Raw genomic sequence first — 17868 nt, forward strand, 5'->3', positions numbered from 1 at the left:
TAAGTGAGCATTTTTTTCTAATTTGATTCCTGAAATTCGCCTTTTTCAAAGCTTCCATCTACCACTGAAGGAAGCAGCTATGTAAAATGATCTCATTTTCATCTTTTAGATTACACTTAAGAAATAAGACCCCTTCGTCTAAGAAAAATAATTCTTTCACTCAGGTTAGGAGAAAAAGTCCAAAATTTTAAGGAAGAACCATAGGAGGTGCTGAAACTTGGCAGAGTTCATAATTGTAAGTAACAGCTTCATGCTAGATAGGGATTTCAGCCTCTTTTCACACGACTTGACATAGTTAATTCATACAACTGCATCAAAAGTAATTTCATCCAAAAATCTGACAAAAGGCTCATAGGTCAAAAAGCAACTTGCTTGTCCTATTTCTACCACTTTCCCTGGAGAAAATGGCTTTAATATTCTTGAGTCACCCTTACCTTCATATATAAATGTACATATTCATTTTTTCAGGAAAGGACTACAAAAGGACATTTGAAATGTCATTTGAAAGCATTTTAGAAAAAGGACATTCTTTACTACTTGGCCACAATCATAAGCATTTAAGGCTGACATTTCTCAGGGTTCATCCACTGCACCCCGATTCTCACTGTAATTCTCTCTCCTGGCAATTTTGGTCGCATCGATGAAAATGCCGATGATCACAGCTGGTCTCCCAAATAAACCTCTCCCCAGGCCAGAGCTCCAGGTCTTCGTAGCCACCAGCCCCCCAAATACCCATACTTGGTTGTCCCACAGACACCTGCAACTCAGCACAGCCAAAATGGAACGTGCCCTCTCTGCCTCACTCCCCTCCTATGTTCCCCATCTTGACCACTGGTCCCACCATCGACCTGTTTATCCAGGCTTGGTTCTTTCCTCTTTATCATCCCATCCCCCCTCGTAACTATAACCAGTCAATCAACAAATTCTACTGATCTTACCTTCTAGGAACATTCTCAAATCCATTCTCTCCTGTCCCTGTCCATTGCCCCATTTCAGGGACTCACGATCATACACCAAGGCAACTAGCAAACACCCCCAGAAATGGACTACTGCCCCTCTCTATCTACTCTGCATGCTGCAGCCCAAGGAATCTTTTTGAAACAGAAATCTAATCATGTGACTTTCCTGCCTAAACCCCTTTAACGGCTCCCCTCACCTTCAAATAAAAAATGAAACTTCTTGGTGGGGCACATTAGGCTCTGCCACCCTCACACGGACACCAACTCCCGGACTCTAATCAGCGTGTGGGGGTCAGCCTGTGTCCAGCCCCTGGACAGCTGCACATACTGTCCCAGCACGCTCATCTTTCAGGATTGGCCCCCTCTAGGAAGCCCTCCTCGACACCAACCCACTGACTTTCCCCTCTCCTGACACCCTGTGTATCTGTATCTGTATTGTATGCATTTGTTCGTCCACATCACCCAGGAAAACTGTGCTCCCTCTGGGGACAGGGAGTGGGTATCAGCTCCAGCTCCAGCTCCAGCGCACGGCTGTAATGTAGGCATCGTCTAAATGTCTGCTGACCAAGACTAGGGATGAAAGGAATGAAAAAGAGAAGGAACAAAAAGGGGCTTGCCCTACCAGACCTTACATCTTATAAAGCCTTGATAGTCACAAGACTGTTACTGGTGCATGAAGAGTGATTGATGCGTGAAATGAAACATTCAGAAATAAAACCAAATACAGAGAGGAATTTGGTGTGTGATAAAGGTGGTATTTCAAACCAGTGGATTGGTCTTCAAATGATGTTGCAGTAAAAGGGGGAGAAAGAGTTGGATCCCTATCTTACAAGGCAACCCCAGATAAATTCCAAATTGCTCAAACATTTACATGTTTAAAAGGAAATTAAAGTATTAGAGGAACATGGGATAATTTTTTTATAACTCTGACTGGGGAAGACCTTCCTACCTGGGATGTAAAACCCAGAAGCTATAAAAGAGAAGTGTGCAGAAAAGAGTTAACCTAGCAGGTCTGAGACTGCTGTCCTTACAGAGGCCTGTGGCATGGCTGGCCCCTGGCTGGCAACGGGGAACCTGGATTTTGGGAGAGTGCCCACCACTCCTTAACTGATAAGAGTTTAAGTTTACGGCACCTAAAATGTTTATACCAACAACGTGCTTTAAGTCGAACCCCTGCCTTCCTTCTGGGACTCTGAAAGTTTGGTATGTGCTAGGCAGAGGGTGTCTACGTGACCAGCCCCCTGGTTGGCAACACTTCCCATGGGTTGTCACAACTTGCTACTGTAGGATTTAAGTGTGTCCTGGTTTCCCCCCAACATCGCCCCACGCACCTTTTCCTTTTGCTCTGTATCCCTTTGCTGTATTAAATCATACTTGTGAGTATGACTATATGTTGAGTCCTGTGAATTCTCCTAAGGAATCTGAACTTGGGAGTGGGCTTAGGGACCCCCATCTCTCTCTCTCTCTCTCTCTCTCTCTCTCTCTCTCTCTCTCACACACACACACACACACACACACATACACACACACAAAAAATCGATAAATTCTACCAAATAAGTATTTTTAAAATTCTCCACAGCAAAAGCCACCATAAAAGTCAAAAGATAAATGGGAAAAATATTTACAATTCATAAAGAGTTCCTACAACTAACAACAACAAAAAAGACCAAAATCCCAAAAGAAAATGGGCAGAAGCCAAAGAGAATGAAGAAACAGAAATACAAATAGCTCAAACCAAAAGATACTCAATTTCACTCAAATAGGATAAATACAAAATAAAACTAGGAATCTACATTTTCACCTATTAGATTAGCAAAGATCAAACAATTAGAAGGTATACTGGATTGGTGTGGTAGGCAGAATAACGGTCCCCCAAAGATGTCCATGTCCTAATCCCTGGGACCTGTGTTATGTTATCCTACACAGCAAAGAGGAATTAGGTTGCAGGTGGAATTAAGATTTCTAATCGACTGACATTAAGATAGGCTCTGAAGACGGAGGGAGAGGCCATGAGCCAAGGAACACGGTGGCTTCTAAAAGCTGAAAAATGGGTCTCACGGGCTAAAATCAAGAGCCTCCAGAAGGAACACAGCCACGCTGAGACCTTGATTTTAGCCCGTGAGACCCATTTTGGATTTCTGAACTCCAGAACTGTAAGATGACAGACTCGTGTTTTTAGAAGTCACTACGTTTGTGATAATTTGTTACAGCAGCTATAGGAAACTAAGACAGTTGGAGAGGATGTCTGGAAACAGGCACTGACACACTGCATGTGGGAGTGAAAGCCAGTACCTCTTCCGTAAAGGGGAACTTGGCAATATCAGTAATTCCACTTCTAAGAATTTATCGTACAACATACATGAACACGTACAAAATGATGTTTATGCTAGGTTATCCATTGCAGTAGTTTGTATAATAGAAAATGATTGGAAATGATGTCAATATCCATCAACAGAGGATTAAATAAAGTATGATACAGTCAACAGAATATTGTGCAGTCATTAACAGAGTGAAGAAGCCCATTTGGTAGGCAATACGTATTGGTAAATTTAAAAAGCAAGGTATGGAAAAGCATACGTAGCATGCTCCATTAGGGTCCAAGGAGGAAGGAATATAAATAACAACTTGCCTGCATATGCCTAAATATCACTAGTTGTCTGTGAGGAGGGGAATGGCATGGCTGAAGGGTGCTGGGAGGGAGTTATTTTTACTATTTTTACTGTTGTGGTTAGTTGGGCCTACTACAATATAACAAGATACCACAGACCGTGTGGCTTAGAACAATAAACTATTTCTCACAGTTCCGGAGGCTGAGAAGTCTGAGGTCAAGGAGCCAGCATGGTCTGGTTCTGGTGAGGTCCGCTTCCTAGATGGCCTTTGTGCTGTACCTCACATGGTGGAGAGTGCGAGTTCTGGTGCTTTCCTCTTCTTTTAAGGGCACTAATCCCATCGTGGGGCCCCACCCTCATGACCGCATCTAAAGCTAATCACCTCCCAAAGGCCCCACCTCCAAATACCATCACACTGAGGGTTAGAGCTTCAGCACATGATTTTTGGGGGAACACAATCATTTAGTCCTTTTATCCTTCCTGACTTTTCAATCATGGGCATACGTTAGCCATTTTTGAAAAGTTTAAAGTATTGGGTTGGCCAAAAAGTTCATCCAGCTTTTTCTGTAAGATGGAAAGGCTTTTTGGAAAAAAAACGGATGAACTTTTTGGCCAACCCAGTAAATGCTTGCTGCATAAATGCCCTAGCTTCTAAACAGCAGAATATTCTTATTGGTCACTTGGTTGCTGCTAGCTCCTATTCATTCACTCTACTGCCATTAGTAGATTCACTTAACAAACATTTACTGAGGGCCCACTTACGAACAAGGTATTAAGTAGAGAAAAAGATAAGACACCACCACTGTCTTTAAGGAGTTAGAAATACTCCGAAGGAGAGAGATGAGGAGAGCGCAACTACTGATCACGTAAAGAGGAGAACGGTAAGTGCCATGAGAGGTACAGATAAAGCGCCAGGGGCGCCAGGGGATGCCAGGGTTACTTCTGGACAGATGGGCCTGGAGGAGTGGTGATGGCATGTAGCTCCCCTGGAAGGGTAAGACAACTTTGGACAGGGTAATGACGACGATGGCAAAAAAGTCACAAATGAGAGCCAAACTCAGAAAACACGTGGCCATCAGCAAACACCTCGGTCTGGCAGCCAGAGCATAGACAGGTAGAAAACCAGGAGACCATGGAGAGATGCAGCCCCACAGTGGAGGAGACAGAGGTTTGCGTTTACACTGACAGGGAGGGAGGAATGGCTGAAGTTTCGGAGGTGAAGGGATGAGGTAAGCTGAGCTGCATCCCAGGGACAGCGACCTGACAGGAGGCACGTGTAGAAGTGGGTTGGATCGGAAACAGAACAGAAATAGGAAAACCAGCAAAAGCACCATCCCCACAGTTTAGAAAAGAAGAGATGGAAACCTGAACTAAGTTGGGTTGGGGAGGAAGAATCCCCTGGATTCAGTAAATGTTATGGAAAAGGAAAATCTCACAATGACCTTGATTTTGGAGGAGGAGGAAGAGGTGGAGAAAGAAGTGACAGCACTAGAGAAACTGGGAGCTCAAAGGGGGCTTGAGGGAAAGATGAGAGATTCATTTTAAACAAAGGTTTAGGCATCAGTTGAAGTTATGGAGCAGCTAACGGGAAACATGAAGCTAAGAAGGCAATGCTAGTCAAAGTGAGAGAGAGAAATACAGCTGAGGGGATGGCACGGAGCAAGGAGGAGGGGAAGGATGGACTTCTCTAGAAAACCCATATTTAGATGACGGAAGGAAGCCGAGGAACTAGAAAAGAAAAGGAAGACAAGGAGATCAAGACCTCAGAAGCAACAGGGCAGGTAGGTGTCCAGCAGTATGATGGTCTAGTTGCTCTAATTGAGACTTCTGCTGACAACATCTAAAACTGCTGGAGAAAAAAGAAACCCTTTTAAAAAATGCATTTATGAGTCAGCTAGGGAAGAAGAAATACTCAGAAGCCCAAGCCAAACTGCGAACAGAATGCAGAGAGCAAGAGGGACACGCCGGCTTCCCCCCAGGGCAGGACCGGTTTTCGTGGCCTCCTGGGCTCTAGGACAGAGGATGTAACACCCCGGGCCTGCCCCAAGATGCCAAGATGGATGTGAAACTGGAAACTTCCTTCAATAACACTGCGCCCGCAGGGTGAGGACGAACAGGAAACAAGCACCTGAGACTCCGAGGGATCTTACCTGTCTAGACGATCCGTGCTGAGTAACGGAGCCTGTAGCACAGGGCAGCCAAAACTCATAAAGCTTGGATGGTCCGAAAAACATCAAGCAGACAAGTTAATCTGTGGCTGGCCCAGGTTGGGAGTGCCCCCCAGACGCCTGGCAGAAGAAAACGTAAAACTGCCTTCAATCCCAGCCTCGGAGTCTTCCCATACATAGACAAAGGTCCGAGGAATGAGTCCACAGGCAAAATCATCACAAAATAGCCCAAGAAAGTAGGCCCCACGAGCCAGCAGATAAGACGGCAGCAGGCCAGGCCCGGCTGAAGAGAGAGGGGGTAAAGGAAGTAGAAGACATAGCAGCCCCGAGACAAAGGGATGCCCCGAAGATCCTGACTCTGGACATTTGATGGGCATTTTATAAACATTATCTTGCAGCTACTCAATATTTTTAAAAAACCTTTGAATGGTGGTGCAGTGGAAGAGGCCAAGTCCTCCCAAGTAGCAGGGTGGGCAGTGGGGCAATAAGGTAGGACGTGCAGGCGGGCCATGAGCGCTGTGCTCATGGGCACGGAGGGCAGCGTGGGGGGGGTCCAGCCGGGACCACGGTCCCTGGAGATGGGTGCGGGGAGGACGGTCGGACACATCCCGAGGCCGGGGGGAGAGGGCAGCGGAGAGAGAGCCACACAAAGAGAACCGGGGGCCAAGTCTTGGAGGAGGCACGAAGGGAGGAGATTTAAAAGCATGATTAGACCCTCAATTAGCCAAGTTTACTGTTTATTCAAGAAAAAAAAAGGAAACGGAGAACAAAGCCACACTTCAGTCTCAGGCCGCATCCAGGCAGAGAAGTGTGGCTTCTCGTTCAATTCCCAGCTGAAAATGAGCTTTTTGCTTTTAGCTATTAATTCTGTAATCAGCCTAGAAGGTAAGAGCCTGCTCCATTTCAGCCTGGTTTACAATCTCAAAGCAATTTATAAAAACGTCCCCGCCTTCTGAACTGAAAAACGAAGGCACAGGAAAAAGTACCCTATGCTCTTCATTTTCTCTTCGTAGGGTCATTTATACGCCTCATTTAAATGGTCAAAAAAGATGCACAGCCCCATAGCCCAGCGTAGTAACCTTTACGGAATTATTTTTGTAGGCAAGCGCCATGGGAGTAGAGCCAGAGAGGGCACAAGGGGAAACGGCACTGCTTATGCCACACGGCAGGGCGTGACGGGGTTCAGTGAAGCCCAGGAAAAAGGGAAGGGCCCTGCTCGCTGGTCGCCACAGAAAGGCCTTGCGAGCCCGTGGCTTCTCTCGAGATTAGAGCCAGCGGGTCTTCTCTCCTGTGCCCATCTCCACCGCCCATAAGATGCTCAAATTTATCAAAACAAACAAATACCAGAAAACTTAGAAACTCTATGACTGCCGATTAGCTCACAGAATAACAAAAAGTAGGAAGCACTGCAACGCTGAAGAGCTGCGTCCCGAGAGAGCTACATTACCCCGCGCAGAGTCACCGGTGGAAAGAAAAGAAAACAATTTCTGAAGAATTCTGTGTATTGCATAGCATCGCGGCCCATATTTCCCATTTCTACTTAAGATGCTTTCTGGGTTTAATGCTCTGAAACTGAAGACTTTCAACTAATCCTTTAGCAACGTACAGGCAATGGTTTGTTAATAAGGATACTGACCTAGTATCTGTAGAGCATCTTTCTTTTAAAGGGCTCAAAGTGTCCCATATATGATCACAATTACTTTACTCACATTCTTGGGAAGACTGGGTTGTGGTAATCATCCTTACTCTCTGCACCTGCTGGGAAAAATGGGGCACTAAGAACAGAAGCGCTGACATTTATTGGGCACTTACTGCGTGCCACGCACTTTTGTGAGCGCTTTCCGTTTAATCCTCACAAAACCCCTGTGAAGCAGAGAGTGTTATTATCCCCATTACAAATGAGAATGCTGAAGCACAGAAATATTACATGATTTTCAAAGTCGCCGAGCAGGGTCTGGGCCGCCGGGAGCCTGGCAGCCAGGTCTCCGGCTCCATCTCTTCAAGCACTACGTTTCCCTTATGTGTGTCTACAGGCCATGAGCTCAGTCATACACTCAAGCCCTTCACTTAAAACAAAAGTCAAGAAAATCCACGCAGGCCTATAGCTGTAAAGATAGATTTAAGTGACTGTATTGGTGCCTAAATTAACTTAAAATGCATTTTATTCTCCATATTCTACCATTATCTAAAAGACTGTTCATCACACCATGACCCAGACACACACACACACACACACACACACACGCAGATAACCGAAAGAAATCTTTCATGAAACCATACTTATCTATATTATGTGTTATGCTCTTAATGTTTTCTATTTCATTAAAAAATGCTGGTTACAACCTAGTCAACTGATTTCATGACTCAATAATACAGTGGGATTCAGAGTTTAAAAAAAAACCTCCCATCTAAAATTTGAATTATCTCTGACTATCTCATCTGAGTAAAAACTGAGCAAACAGTAAAGGAAATCAATGAAAGAGGAGCTTTGGCATTGAACATACCACTCCAACAATTAAACTATTTTTCTGTAGTGCTATCAGGTTCTGTTCATATGTACACACTTTTTGTTCCTGCTTTTAAAAAAAAATTACCATCATATCAGAGGCATTGCCACATTTCTTATCATAAAAATGTAGCATTTACTTAGAATTGGTATTGAGTTACAATGCAGTTGAGAAAATGGCATACAATTTCTACTGTTTGAAAAGCAAAGCAAAAATAAAACAAGAAAATAACTGCTTTGGTGGAAATAGAAAATGTAATCTAAATAATTTTCAAGTCTTAATGGATTGACATAATATAGAAACAATCAAGGTAATGGTTTGGGGTCCACTGTTGTGTGGCTAAGTTTAATTCAAGTTCAATTCAAAGTTTTAAGTCTCCAACTGAACACACTGAGTGGTGAAAATACTAATGGGGAAGGAGGCAAGAGAGCTGGGGCTGGTGTGAAAGAAAAAAGCTCACTCACACACCGCTCACCCCATGGCTGGATTTAGAACCCAGCTCTCTTGGCCTCCAGACACCATTTCAGGAGGCAACAGCAAGTTTACTTCTGGCTTCCAATGCCAATAACAATCACTGAGATAATCTGCAGTTGCTCTAACAGTTTCAATAATATTAACAACGTGATCTTTTTCAAGCAGGGGCCCTCTGTATTGTTGAATGCAATCAGGCTTAGATTACGCTTCCAGGAAGTCCCTTTCTGGCACACTCTCGCATTCCCCAAAGTGGCAGTTTGGAAACTTTTCTTCCCCTCCTGTCTCAGAGGAATAATTGTCCCTTCTCCTTTCCCAAACTGCCCTACAAACTGGCCTTAATCCCATCCCCCTCTGCCTTCCCCAGGATCCCGCTCAGGAAAGGAACCCTTCTCTCTCTTGCCCACAAATCTTCATTCACCTTTTTCGGATTCTCAGGGAAACACACCTTCCCTCAACCTGGCCGCTACCACCATTTTTGTTTTGAAACACCACCCTCTCTCTTTAAACCTCTACCAACTGGCTCTGGTCCCCTCTACCCAGACCATCCTCTGTGATTCAAAAAAGTTCGATAAGTGTATGCCAGGCACTGAACTTGGCGCTGGGGAACAACATGAGGACAGAAGGTCCCAGCTTCAAGCAGTCCACAGCTAGCGCGTCCAGGCCCCAAGGAACTCGTAGTCATCGAATGTAAAGGACTCTTCCTGAGCCTCGTCTTTGTCCCCGCAGCCTCACACACCCATCACTACCTTCTCAGACCTCTGTCTGCCTTCGGCCTCAGCAGACCCCACCCTGCAGGCTCTCCCGTCACCTCTCTAACCATCCTCATTCACCTTGCTGGCTCCTCTGTTACACACCAGGGTTCCTCACCTGGGACCAACAGGTGAGCTTCCAAGGGGCTGCGAGTCCCCTAAAATCTTATGTCAAGTTTTGTACATAGCGCATCTTTCAGGGGATGAGACACCCTAATTTACGCCGTATCACCAAAGGAATCCACGACTCCGAACAGATTGAGAACCACGATTCTAGATCTACACCTCTGGACTCTCTTCTGAGGGACAGGCCCGCAATTGCTGCTGTAAGTTCTGTCAGAAGATGCCAACTGCCCCGCAAACGAAACAGAGCTCCCCATTCCTCCCTCCTCGCCCCCTCTTCCACCTGCTTCCCCAAACGAAATCCTTTTCTCACTTCCCTGCTCTGTCACCACTCGGGCCGCAGACCTCAGAAGGAAGGATGATTCAGCCTTCTCCCTGTTCTCCAGGATCAAATTACTGCCCAAGCGTGTGGTTTCCGGCCGCATCACCACCGTCTCGCCTGGCCCTCCCTCTGACTCCCCTCCCAGCTTCCTGAGCTCTCCTCTCCTATCTGTTCTTCGTGACGTTGTATTCAGTCCCATCACTTACTTCGAAACCTTCAGTAAGTCTCTGCTACTTCCCAGGGTACAAGCGCCTGACTCCGGCAGGGCCGTCCACCAGATGCGCCCAGCCTTCCTCCTCCCCGCCACACTCCAGCCAAACATCCCTGCCGACCCTCGTAAGCTCTCATCACTTCCAGCTTTCCCTCCCTTATGCTGAGGGTCAGGGTCTTGTCTCTGCCTGAAATGCCACCTCCTCCACCAGGAATCCTTGCCCACTGGCAACGATGACCATCCTGCCAAGGCCCAACACAAATGACTATCGATTCCACGCAAGCTTTTCCAATCTAGGCTGGACCTGTGCCCTTCCCCCTGGGAATCCCCAGAAGGCTTCCTCGGCCTTTCTCTTACAGCACTGAATATCAACCGCCCTATATCGGAACCATACACATCTGTCATATCACTTCTGTCACATCCCCAAATGGGAGCAGGTATCACTCATCCTACTACGACTTTTCAACTGCCTTCATGGCTCCCCAACACCACCCAACAACACACTACTCTGAAATGAACCTAACTGATGAAATAGCTGCACACACTGAATGGACTAGCAGGGGCTAATATTCCAAGGGCCACGTCAATAGCTGATCTGTTTTTATCTGTATCTTGTATTGTTTTGGTGACTAGTTTTTTTTTTTTTTAAGATGACTTTTACTGGTTAGAACTTCGAGAATGTAATTTTCCAAAAATTTATATAAGCAATTCAGTTCCCATTTTTCTCTCCAGTTTTTCACTTTACTGACTTCCTAAAGAAAAAAGTAGGGATTCCTAGCACAGACACGAAAAATAAGGCAAAGCACCATAGACTTGAGAAATCAACCCCTCTGTGGACCACTCCAATGACAGCCACCCAGAATCCTATGCTCTGGCACTAGCTCCACAATATCCAGAAACCCAGCCCATCTGTTTCCATGGAATGGACTTTTCCTTCACTTTCCACTAAACCTGTGTTCAATAAAAAAGCCGTCATTATACAACTGCCATGCAGCAGTCATTATGCTGAGGTTAGAGAGATAAAGCCTGATCCCCGCCTTGATAAGCTTACAGTATAGGAGGGGGATGGGTAATTCCTACATAATTATGACATAAGGCAGACTGAGGGAGATAAGTGCTCTAGTAGAAGGACCTGCAAAGTCTGACAGGTTGAGAGGTAAGAGGAACTCCCACCAGGGAACACACATGGCATGGGAAAGGACCTAGGACTGAGCAAGATGGCGGAGGATAGGCTCTAAAGAGATGAGGGGACCACAGGTAAAGGGCACAGGAAAACCAAAGTTTCCCTGAGTTGAGAAAGTTCTATGTATACCAGAGAAGCACAGGGTGGTCCTGTGTGGTTGGAGTCACTGAGACTCCATGGGAAGTCACTGAGAATTTTTTGTGTGTGGAGAGTGGGGTATAGAGTGACATGATCATACCTAAAAAAAAAAAAAAAAGACAACAGCATTGTGTAGGATAAGCTGGAAGGGAAGGAAACTGAATGAAGGGAAGTGAGTTGGGAAGCACAGGGAGAAATGGGAAGAAATATTTGAGAGTTACTAATAAGCAAAACCTACGGGATTTGGAACTGATGCGGCTATAGGAGAAGTAAGGCAGGGGAATGAGAAAGTTGACTTCGTACATAAGACACAAGGTTGTAATGTACAGCACAGGGAATATAACCAATATTTCAGAATAATAACTTTAAATAGAGTATAATCTGTAAAAATACTGAATCACTATGTTGTACACCTGAAACTAATATAACATTGTAAATCAACTATTTCAATAAAATAAATAAATGTTATGCCTGATTGGGGTGGGGAATTGACTTCAAGTTCTCGAATCTGAGCAACTGAGGATCATCCACATTGAGGGAGATGTCGGCTGAAGAGCAGGCCTGCTGACTGCAAAGAGGTCAGGGAGATGCTGAGCCTATGATTCTCACAGGCTTCCAGAGGAAGCTGTTTGAGAGGCTCATGAAGATTCACTCAAGGCCAATGTCAGAGCTGGATTTAGAAATCGCCCATACAGCAATGACAGCTTAAGCTATGGATTAAATGAAATCATCAAGGCAAAGTGAGTAACATGACAAGAGGGCTGACAGGGAACCACCATCAAGATGTCTACCTTTAAGGAAAAGACAGAGGCAGTGGAGACTGGGAAGGAACAGTCAAGATGGTACAGAAACACAGAAACCAAGACTTGCAAGAGGGTGGTCAAAATTATTGAACACTGAGGGGAGATAAAACAGAATGAAGATTGAAGTGAGTCACTAAATTTGGCCAGTAAGAGGTCTGAGTTCCAAGAAGGTACTTGTGATAAAACTGGATACTAGAATGGGCTGGAGGAATGAGTGAACTGGAGATGTGGACAGCCTAGAATATTCTTTCCAGAAGTTTGGGTTCAAGTGAGAGATGGGACAGTAGTTTAGAGGAAAGCTGGTCCGACACTTGACCTCTTTTTAGGGGAGTAAACTCTCAAGGAGATAGAAGATACCAGAGAAAGGGGATGACTGATGGAGCAACATTGTGTAGGAGACGGACTGGGGCCTCAGCTCGCAGGAGGTTTGAAGAAACCTGCTACGTGGGGCTTCGCTGGTGGCGCAGTGGTTAAGAATCTGCCTGCCAATGCAGGGGGCACGGGTTCGAGCCCTGGTCCGGGAGGATCCCACATGCCGCGGAGTACCTAAGCCCGTGTGCCACAACTACTGAGCCTGTGCTCTAGAGCCCGCGAGCCACAACTACTGAAGCCCACATGCCACAACTACTGAAGCCTACACGCCTAGAGCCCGTGCTCCACAACAAGAGTAGCCACCACAATGAGAAGCCCGTGCACTGCCACGAAGAGTAGCCCCCGCTTGCCACTAGAGAAAGCCCGTGAGCAGCAACGAAGACCCAATGCAGCCAAAAATAATAAATAAATAAATAAATAAATAAATAAATAAATAAATAAATAAACAAACCCTGCTATGTGAACCATCTTTAAATCTCTGATCACTTAAAGCCAGATATGCAAAACCCAAGACATAACCCATTCCCTCATTGAATTTTCGTGGATTAGATGTACATTCTCACTTTCATAGGAATTCCGAGGATGTGTTCCCATTAAACTCTTTTTATCCTAATAGTTTAAAATTTTTAATATTGAAATATCTTTTAAATCACATATTTAATCAAAAACTGAGGAAAGGCTAAGAATGTATTCAACTCTATGATATCAGTGCATTTCCTGGAAGCATCACATTTGAATCTACAATCAACACATGACTCATGACGAGTACTCCAGATCCTTCTAGACCACCACAGTCTTTGTATAATTGTCCTTTCCATCAACCATGAATTTCCTTTGACGGAAACAACTGCTGATGAAATTTGGGAAGAGAGAAGCCTTGTCTTGCTAGAAAAAAAATCTAAGCCTTCATTGCCCCCAAATAAATAAATGAATATAGATAAATAGATAGATAGATAAAAGACGGGCATAGGAAGAAGAGCTCCATTACAAAGCAGCTCTTCTATTTAATGATCTCTTTCATCACCTTCAGTCTAGCTGGAGGCATATTTACTCCATACTTAAAATAAAGGCATACCTTTATTTATTTATTTATTTATTTAAAGAATCATCTTTAAAGAATTATTCCCCTGCTCTCCCCTTAGCAGACGTCTGCTTCCACATTTGTTTAAAGTCAAGCAGAGAATCCTGTGATAAACCATAATGGAAAAGAATACGAAAAAGAATATATATATATATATATATATATATGCATAGTAGAGTCACTTCGTTGTACAGCAGAAATTAACACAGCACTATGAACCAACTATACTTCAATAAAATTTTAAAACAACCATTTGGGGAAAATGCTAAGAACACTACCAAAAATAAAATCAATAAATCTTTTGAAATTTACATTTCAAAAAGAAAAACAACAAAGTCAAGCAGAGGAGAAGGAGGGGGTAAGAGGACAGAAAAAAAGAAGGCAAGATCAAGGCAGAATATGAAGGAAGATGGTTTGAAGAGCAAGACACGTGGAAAGCTTTATTTCGGTCCCGTGGTAGAACAAAGTGAGACTACTCAGTCTACTAAATAGGAAGGAACAACTCTCGGTATACACAGCCCAAAACTTGCGACGGACTAAGTCATAGGTTGTAAGTAATTAAATGCATAATAAGTGTGTCCTGCCAAATATATAGTAAACGCTATCAAATGACATTTAAAGTGCCGTTCCTTAAAAATAAATAAAGAAACCTCCCCTGTCCAGTGATGGCCTGCAGCACCTAAGCCATGAATCTGCATTTGAGAAGCACATTGGCTTAAATGGCACTTAGGCTCACTCTTGGGTCCCAAGTAGGGGGCGACGAGCTCTGGGATGTGACGTCACAGTGCTACACTGACATGCTCGTGGTCACCTCGCCACCTGCTGCCTTTGGAAGAGGGCTGGCCCAGGTGGAGGGCAGGCTCGGGGCTGGCAGGAGCCACCCCACAAAGACTGGCAGAGCAGAGGCCCGCTCCTTCAGGGAACGGGTCAACCTTCTGTAATGAACAGCCTCGTACACACAGCACACTGGGGAGCGCAGCACAGAGGAAGGAGCGGACACCCAGAAACCCTCTGATGCCACCGCGGAGAACCCTGGAATTTACCAGACTGTGGGCCAGGGGGAAGGCATATCTCGTGAGGATCTCAAACATATCTCTTCTGCTGTGGCCCTCCTGTTTCAGCGCGAACCTCAGGTTTCTCATGTCCTGGGGGCAGAGGAGAAATGCGCCAGTTCAGTCTGCAAATCGAGTCACATTTGTTAGCAGAAACCTTCTATTCAGGTAGAAGATCCACTTACCTGAATGGGCAATAAATCTAGACTACTAAGAAAATTACTTTGTTTTGTACAATATTTTGAAACATCCGGTTTAAGAACACCTGAAAATATTTCCATCAGAGTCATGATTGTAAAGACAAGACAACTCGTGTTAAAGAGTAGACAGAGCTAAAGTTCACTGGATAAAAAGAAAAATCAAACCTTGCCTTGCGCATCATGTCTGTGCCTGTCTACTCTGGTTTTCCGAGGTATTTTAATTATAAAACAGTATTTTATTCTTAGGACTTTTCAAATGTGTATCTGCCACAAAATATCATTTCAAAATTGTCAAACATGTCATTAAAATACAGAAGCTCTCTCCCTCTCCCCTCATGCTTTTAACTTTAAAGTCTCCCTTTTAAAAATTAGGAAATGACCGGCATTTTAAGCTCTAATACAAGTAATGTAATACATTTTTTACTAAACAATTTTACTTTCACAGACTTCTATAAAGAGCACATTAAGGTGCCCCATAGTAGGAGTGACTATGATTCTAGGAACTAAGAATTAATGCTCAAAACCAGATTTTAAGGATAGTTTCCAACACATATCTAATAAGCAGGAAAACCTTCTTTTAAACCAAATTCAAATAAAATAAGCTCCCTTAAATATCAATTTGTATTACACAGCAAAAGATACAACATTCGAACTTCTTTTCGAAGCTGGCGGGTTTTGAGGTTGTCTCCTAAATCACTCATGGTGCTGTGGCTGAGTGATGGCTGTTACCTTCTGCATTGCACTTTCAACACCTCAGGAGTGAGACAGATCCAGCCCCTGCCCTCTCGGATGTCACCATCTTCATAGTTTTCCAAGTGCTTTTTCATTTGTTATGTCAACAGCGTGCTTGAAGCTTCCTAAGTCTTCAACGTGTAGGAGCAGCAAAGGCCGTGCCACACACATCCCAAAATGCAAAGGGGAGTGAAGGGAGTGTACGGCCACGGGCTCTCAGACCGCTCATCAACGACCCCAAACCGATCTCCCTGTATACAGATGGCATCTACGGGGCCTCGCCAGCTCCAGGATCCCATGCTTTCTATTTTAAAAGCACGTAACTCAATAACATCCAAAAACTGATTCACGACATATCCCAAGAACGCTGGGATGCCAGTTGTTGTCTCATGATGCAAAGCACTAGGCAAGTAGATGGAAAAATAATCATTTCAATCAGATGACGTGCTTTCAAGGGGTTTGCAACGAACCCCAAGTATAGCACCTGCTAGCTGAGTATCCCCAAGGCTCACAGACGTATGAAGGATTTTCTTCTGACCAGCCTTGGTTCCGATGATAACTCTGTAACATCATGCTCTTAACCACTCAACCAGAAACTAGACCATTTCTAGATAAATATTTATTCTGGTCCATCAGTGATTCAAACCACGACTTTCGATGTGCCGAAGTACAAGTGATTCCAGCGACTTCGTGTGGCCATCTGATTCAGATGGAATTAAAGGACAGGAAGAATCACTACCCTGTCTTGCCAACAAGAAAAGTGAAGTGGAAAAGGCAAATGGCTCACAGGTGGCAGATCACCAAATCTGTAACAGAAATACGAGCATATACTGAGGGGTAAGTTGCACCTGGTCTCCTAGAGCCTGACCCATCAGGGAAGGACACCTGGGAAAGAGCCTCTTGGTAGAAGAATCTCGCAGTCAGACCTCTGGTGTTTAGCAATTGGGGCGCTCGGCGCTGAGCCAAGCCTCGTGATGACAAACGAGTAAACACACCCCTGTTGCAACAGCCCTGGTGGGATGGTTCGGCTCTGTTTTTTTTTTTTTTAAGCTCTGAGTTGTCGGCAGGGGATGGCATGGGGCCTGGCAGGTAAGAATTCACATATTCGGAGCTACCTTCTCCTCGGTTGCTAGATGACAACCACTGCGACTTCTATCCATCACGTGCAAGTTGCCACTGGCAAGCAGAAATCCCCACGTACGGACCGGGTGGAGCCAAATTTGTAGGGGTTCTACGTTCTTGTTTCGGTGAAGCAGCACAGTTGTACTGTGGTTACTGCCTGCAGGTGAAAGGGGACCTACGGGAGACAGGAGGCAAGTCTCTGCCCCACTGCAGCAGATTCTCTTTCTGTCACCTTCAGGTCTGTTCCTGAGAAAACGGAATTCAACGCTCAACATCCGTGTTTCCAGGGAGATAACTGAGTTAAAAGGTTGTGCTACAACACTGTTCTAGGCCATTGTCTTTGGGCTTGACACTAATTCCAAGAAACATACATTCTTAACATTTGAGAATTATGCCTGCCGAGTTGTTCCCAAGACCTTTGTTCTTAGAGTAAACAGTCAAAGGGTAAGAGTGTGCTTTGTCTTATTAATTTGGGGGGGTTAACATTTAAATACAAGTTTTTCCCATTGATAAGGCAACAAATAGGATTTTTTTTCAACTTGCTTAGAATGAAAGTCACTTTGAAATCATCAAAACCTCATTTTCCCTGGAGTACTGTAATATAACACTCTCCTCCCATGGATTTTTTTATGCAAAATGCAAAAACCTTCCTTAAAAGTAAATCCCCACATTTCTAGGCCCAAAAGGGTAGACAGTAGCTGGGATTACAGGTAAGGCATTAAGGGAGCTTGGATTCAACCAAAAACAACAAAAACAAGCCAAGGTGGGGAGTGAGGGAGAATTTCAGTTCAAGTTTCATCGTGACAAAATCCTTTGCTTTCTAATAGAGTGTACTAGTCTTGACCTTGTACAAACTGGAGACAAAAAGGTATTATCTTCATAATCCAAACAAAAGTACAGGAGATTGGCTTTAAGAAATCACAGTGCACAAGACCAGGAAAAGGAGACTTGGGCTGGGATTCTGACTCCTGCATCAGCTCCTCGGGGACCCATAGGCAAGGAAGCCCGTTGAGCAAATGCCTCATTTCCCATCCACAGAATGAAGGACTTGGATTGGCCAGGG

At 44.6% G+C, this 17868-nt stretch overlaps 1 protein-coding gene across 5 annotated transcripts in view; it reads right to left on the reverse strand.

The window, feature by feature from the left end:
- MTM1 (myotubularin 1) overlaps window positions 1-17868 on the reverse strand; it is a 98440-nt gene that overhangs the window by 36006 nt on the left and 44566 nt on the right. For all 5 annotated transcript variants that reach the window (XM_067724563.1, XM_067724562.1, XM_067724561.1 and 2 more), the window contains one exon: window positions 14743-14844. In XM_067724563.1, coding sequence (XP_067580664.1) covers window positions 14743-14844 — 102 coding nt within the window. The remainder of the gene's footprint in view (window positions 1-14742; window positions 14845-17868) is intronic.

Source organism: Pseudorca crassidens, chromosome X, assembly GCF_039906515.1.
Source record: "Pseudorca crassidens isolate mPseCra1 chromosome X, mPseCra1.hap1, whole genome shotgun sequence".
Classification (NCBI taxonomy): Eukaryota; Metazoa; Chordata; class Mammalia; order Artiodactyla; family Delphinidae; genus Pseudorca; species Pseudorca crassidens.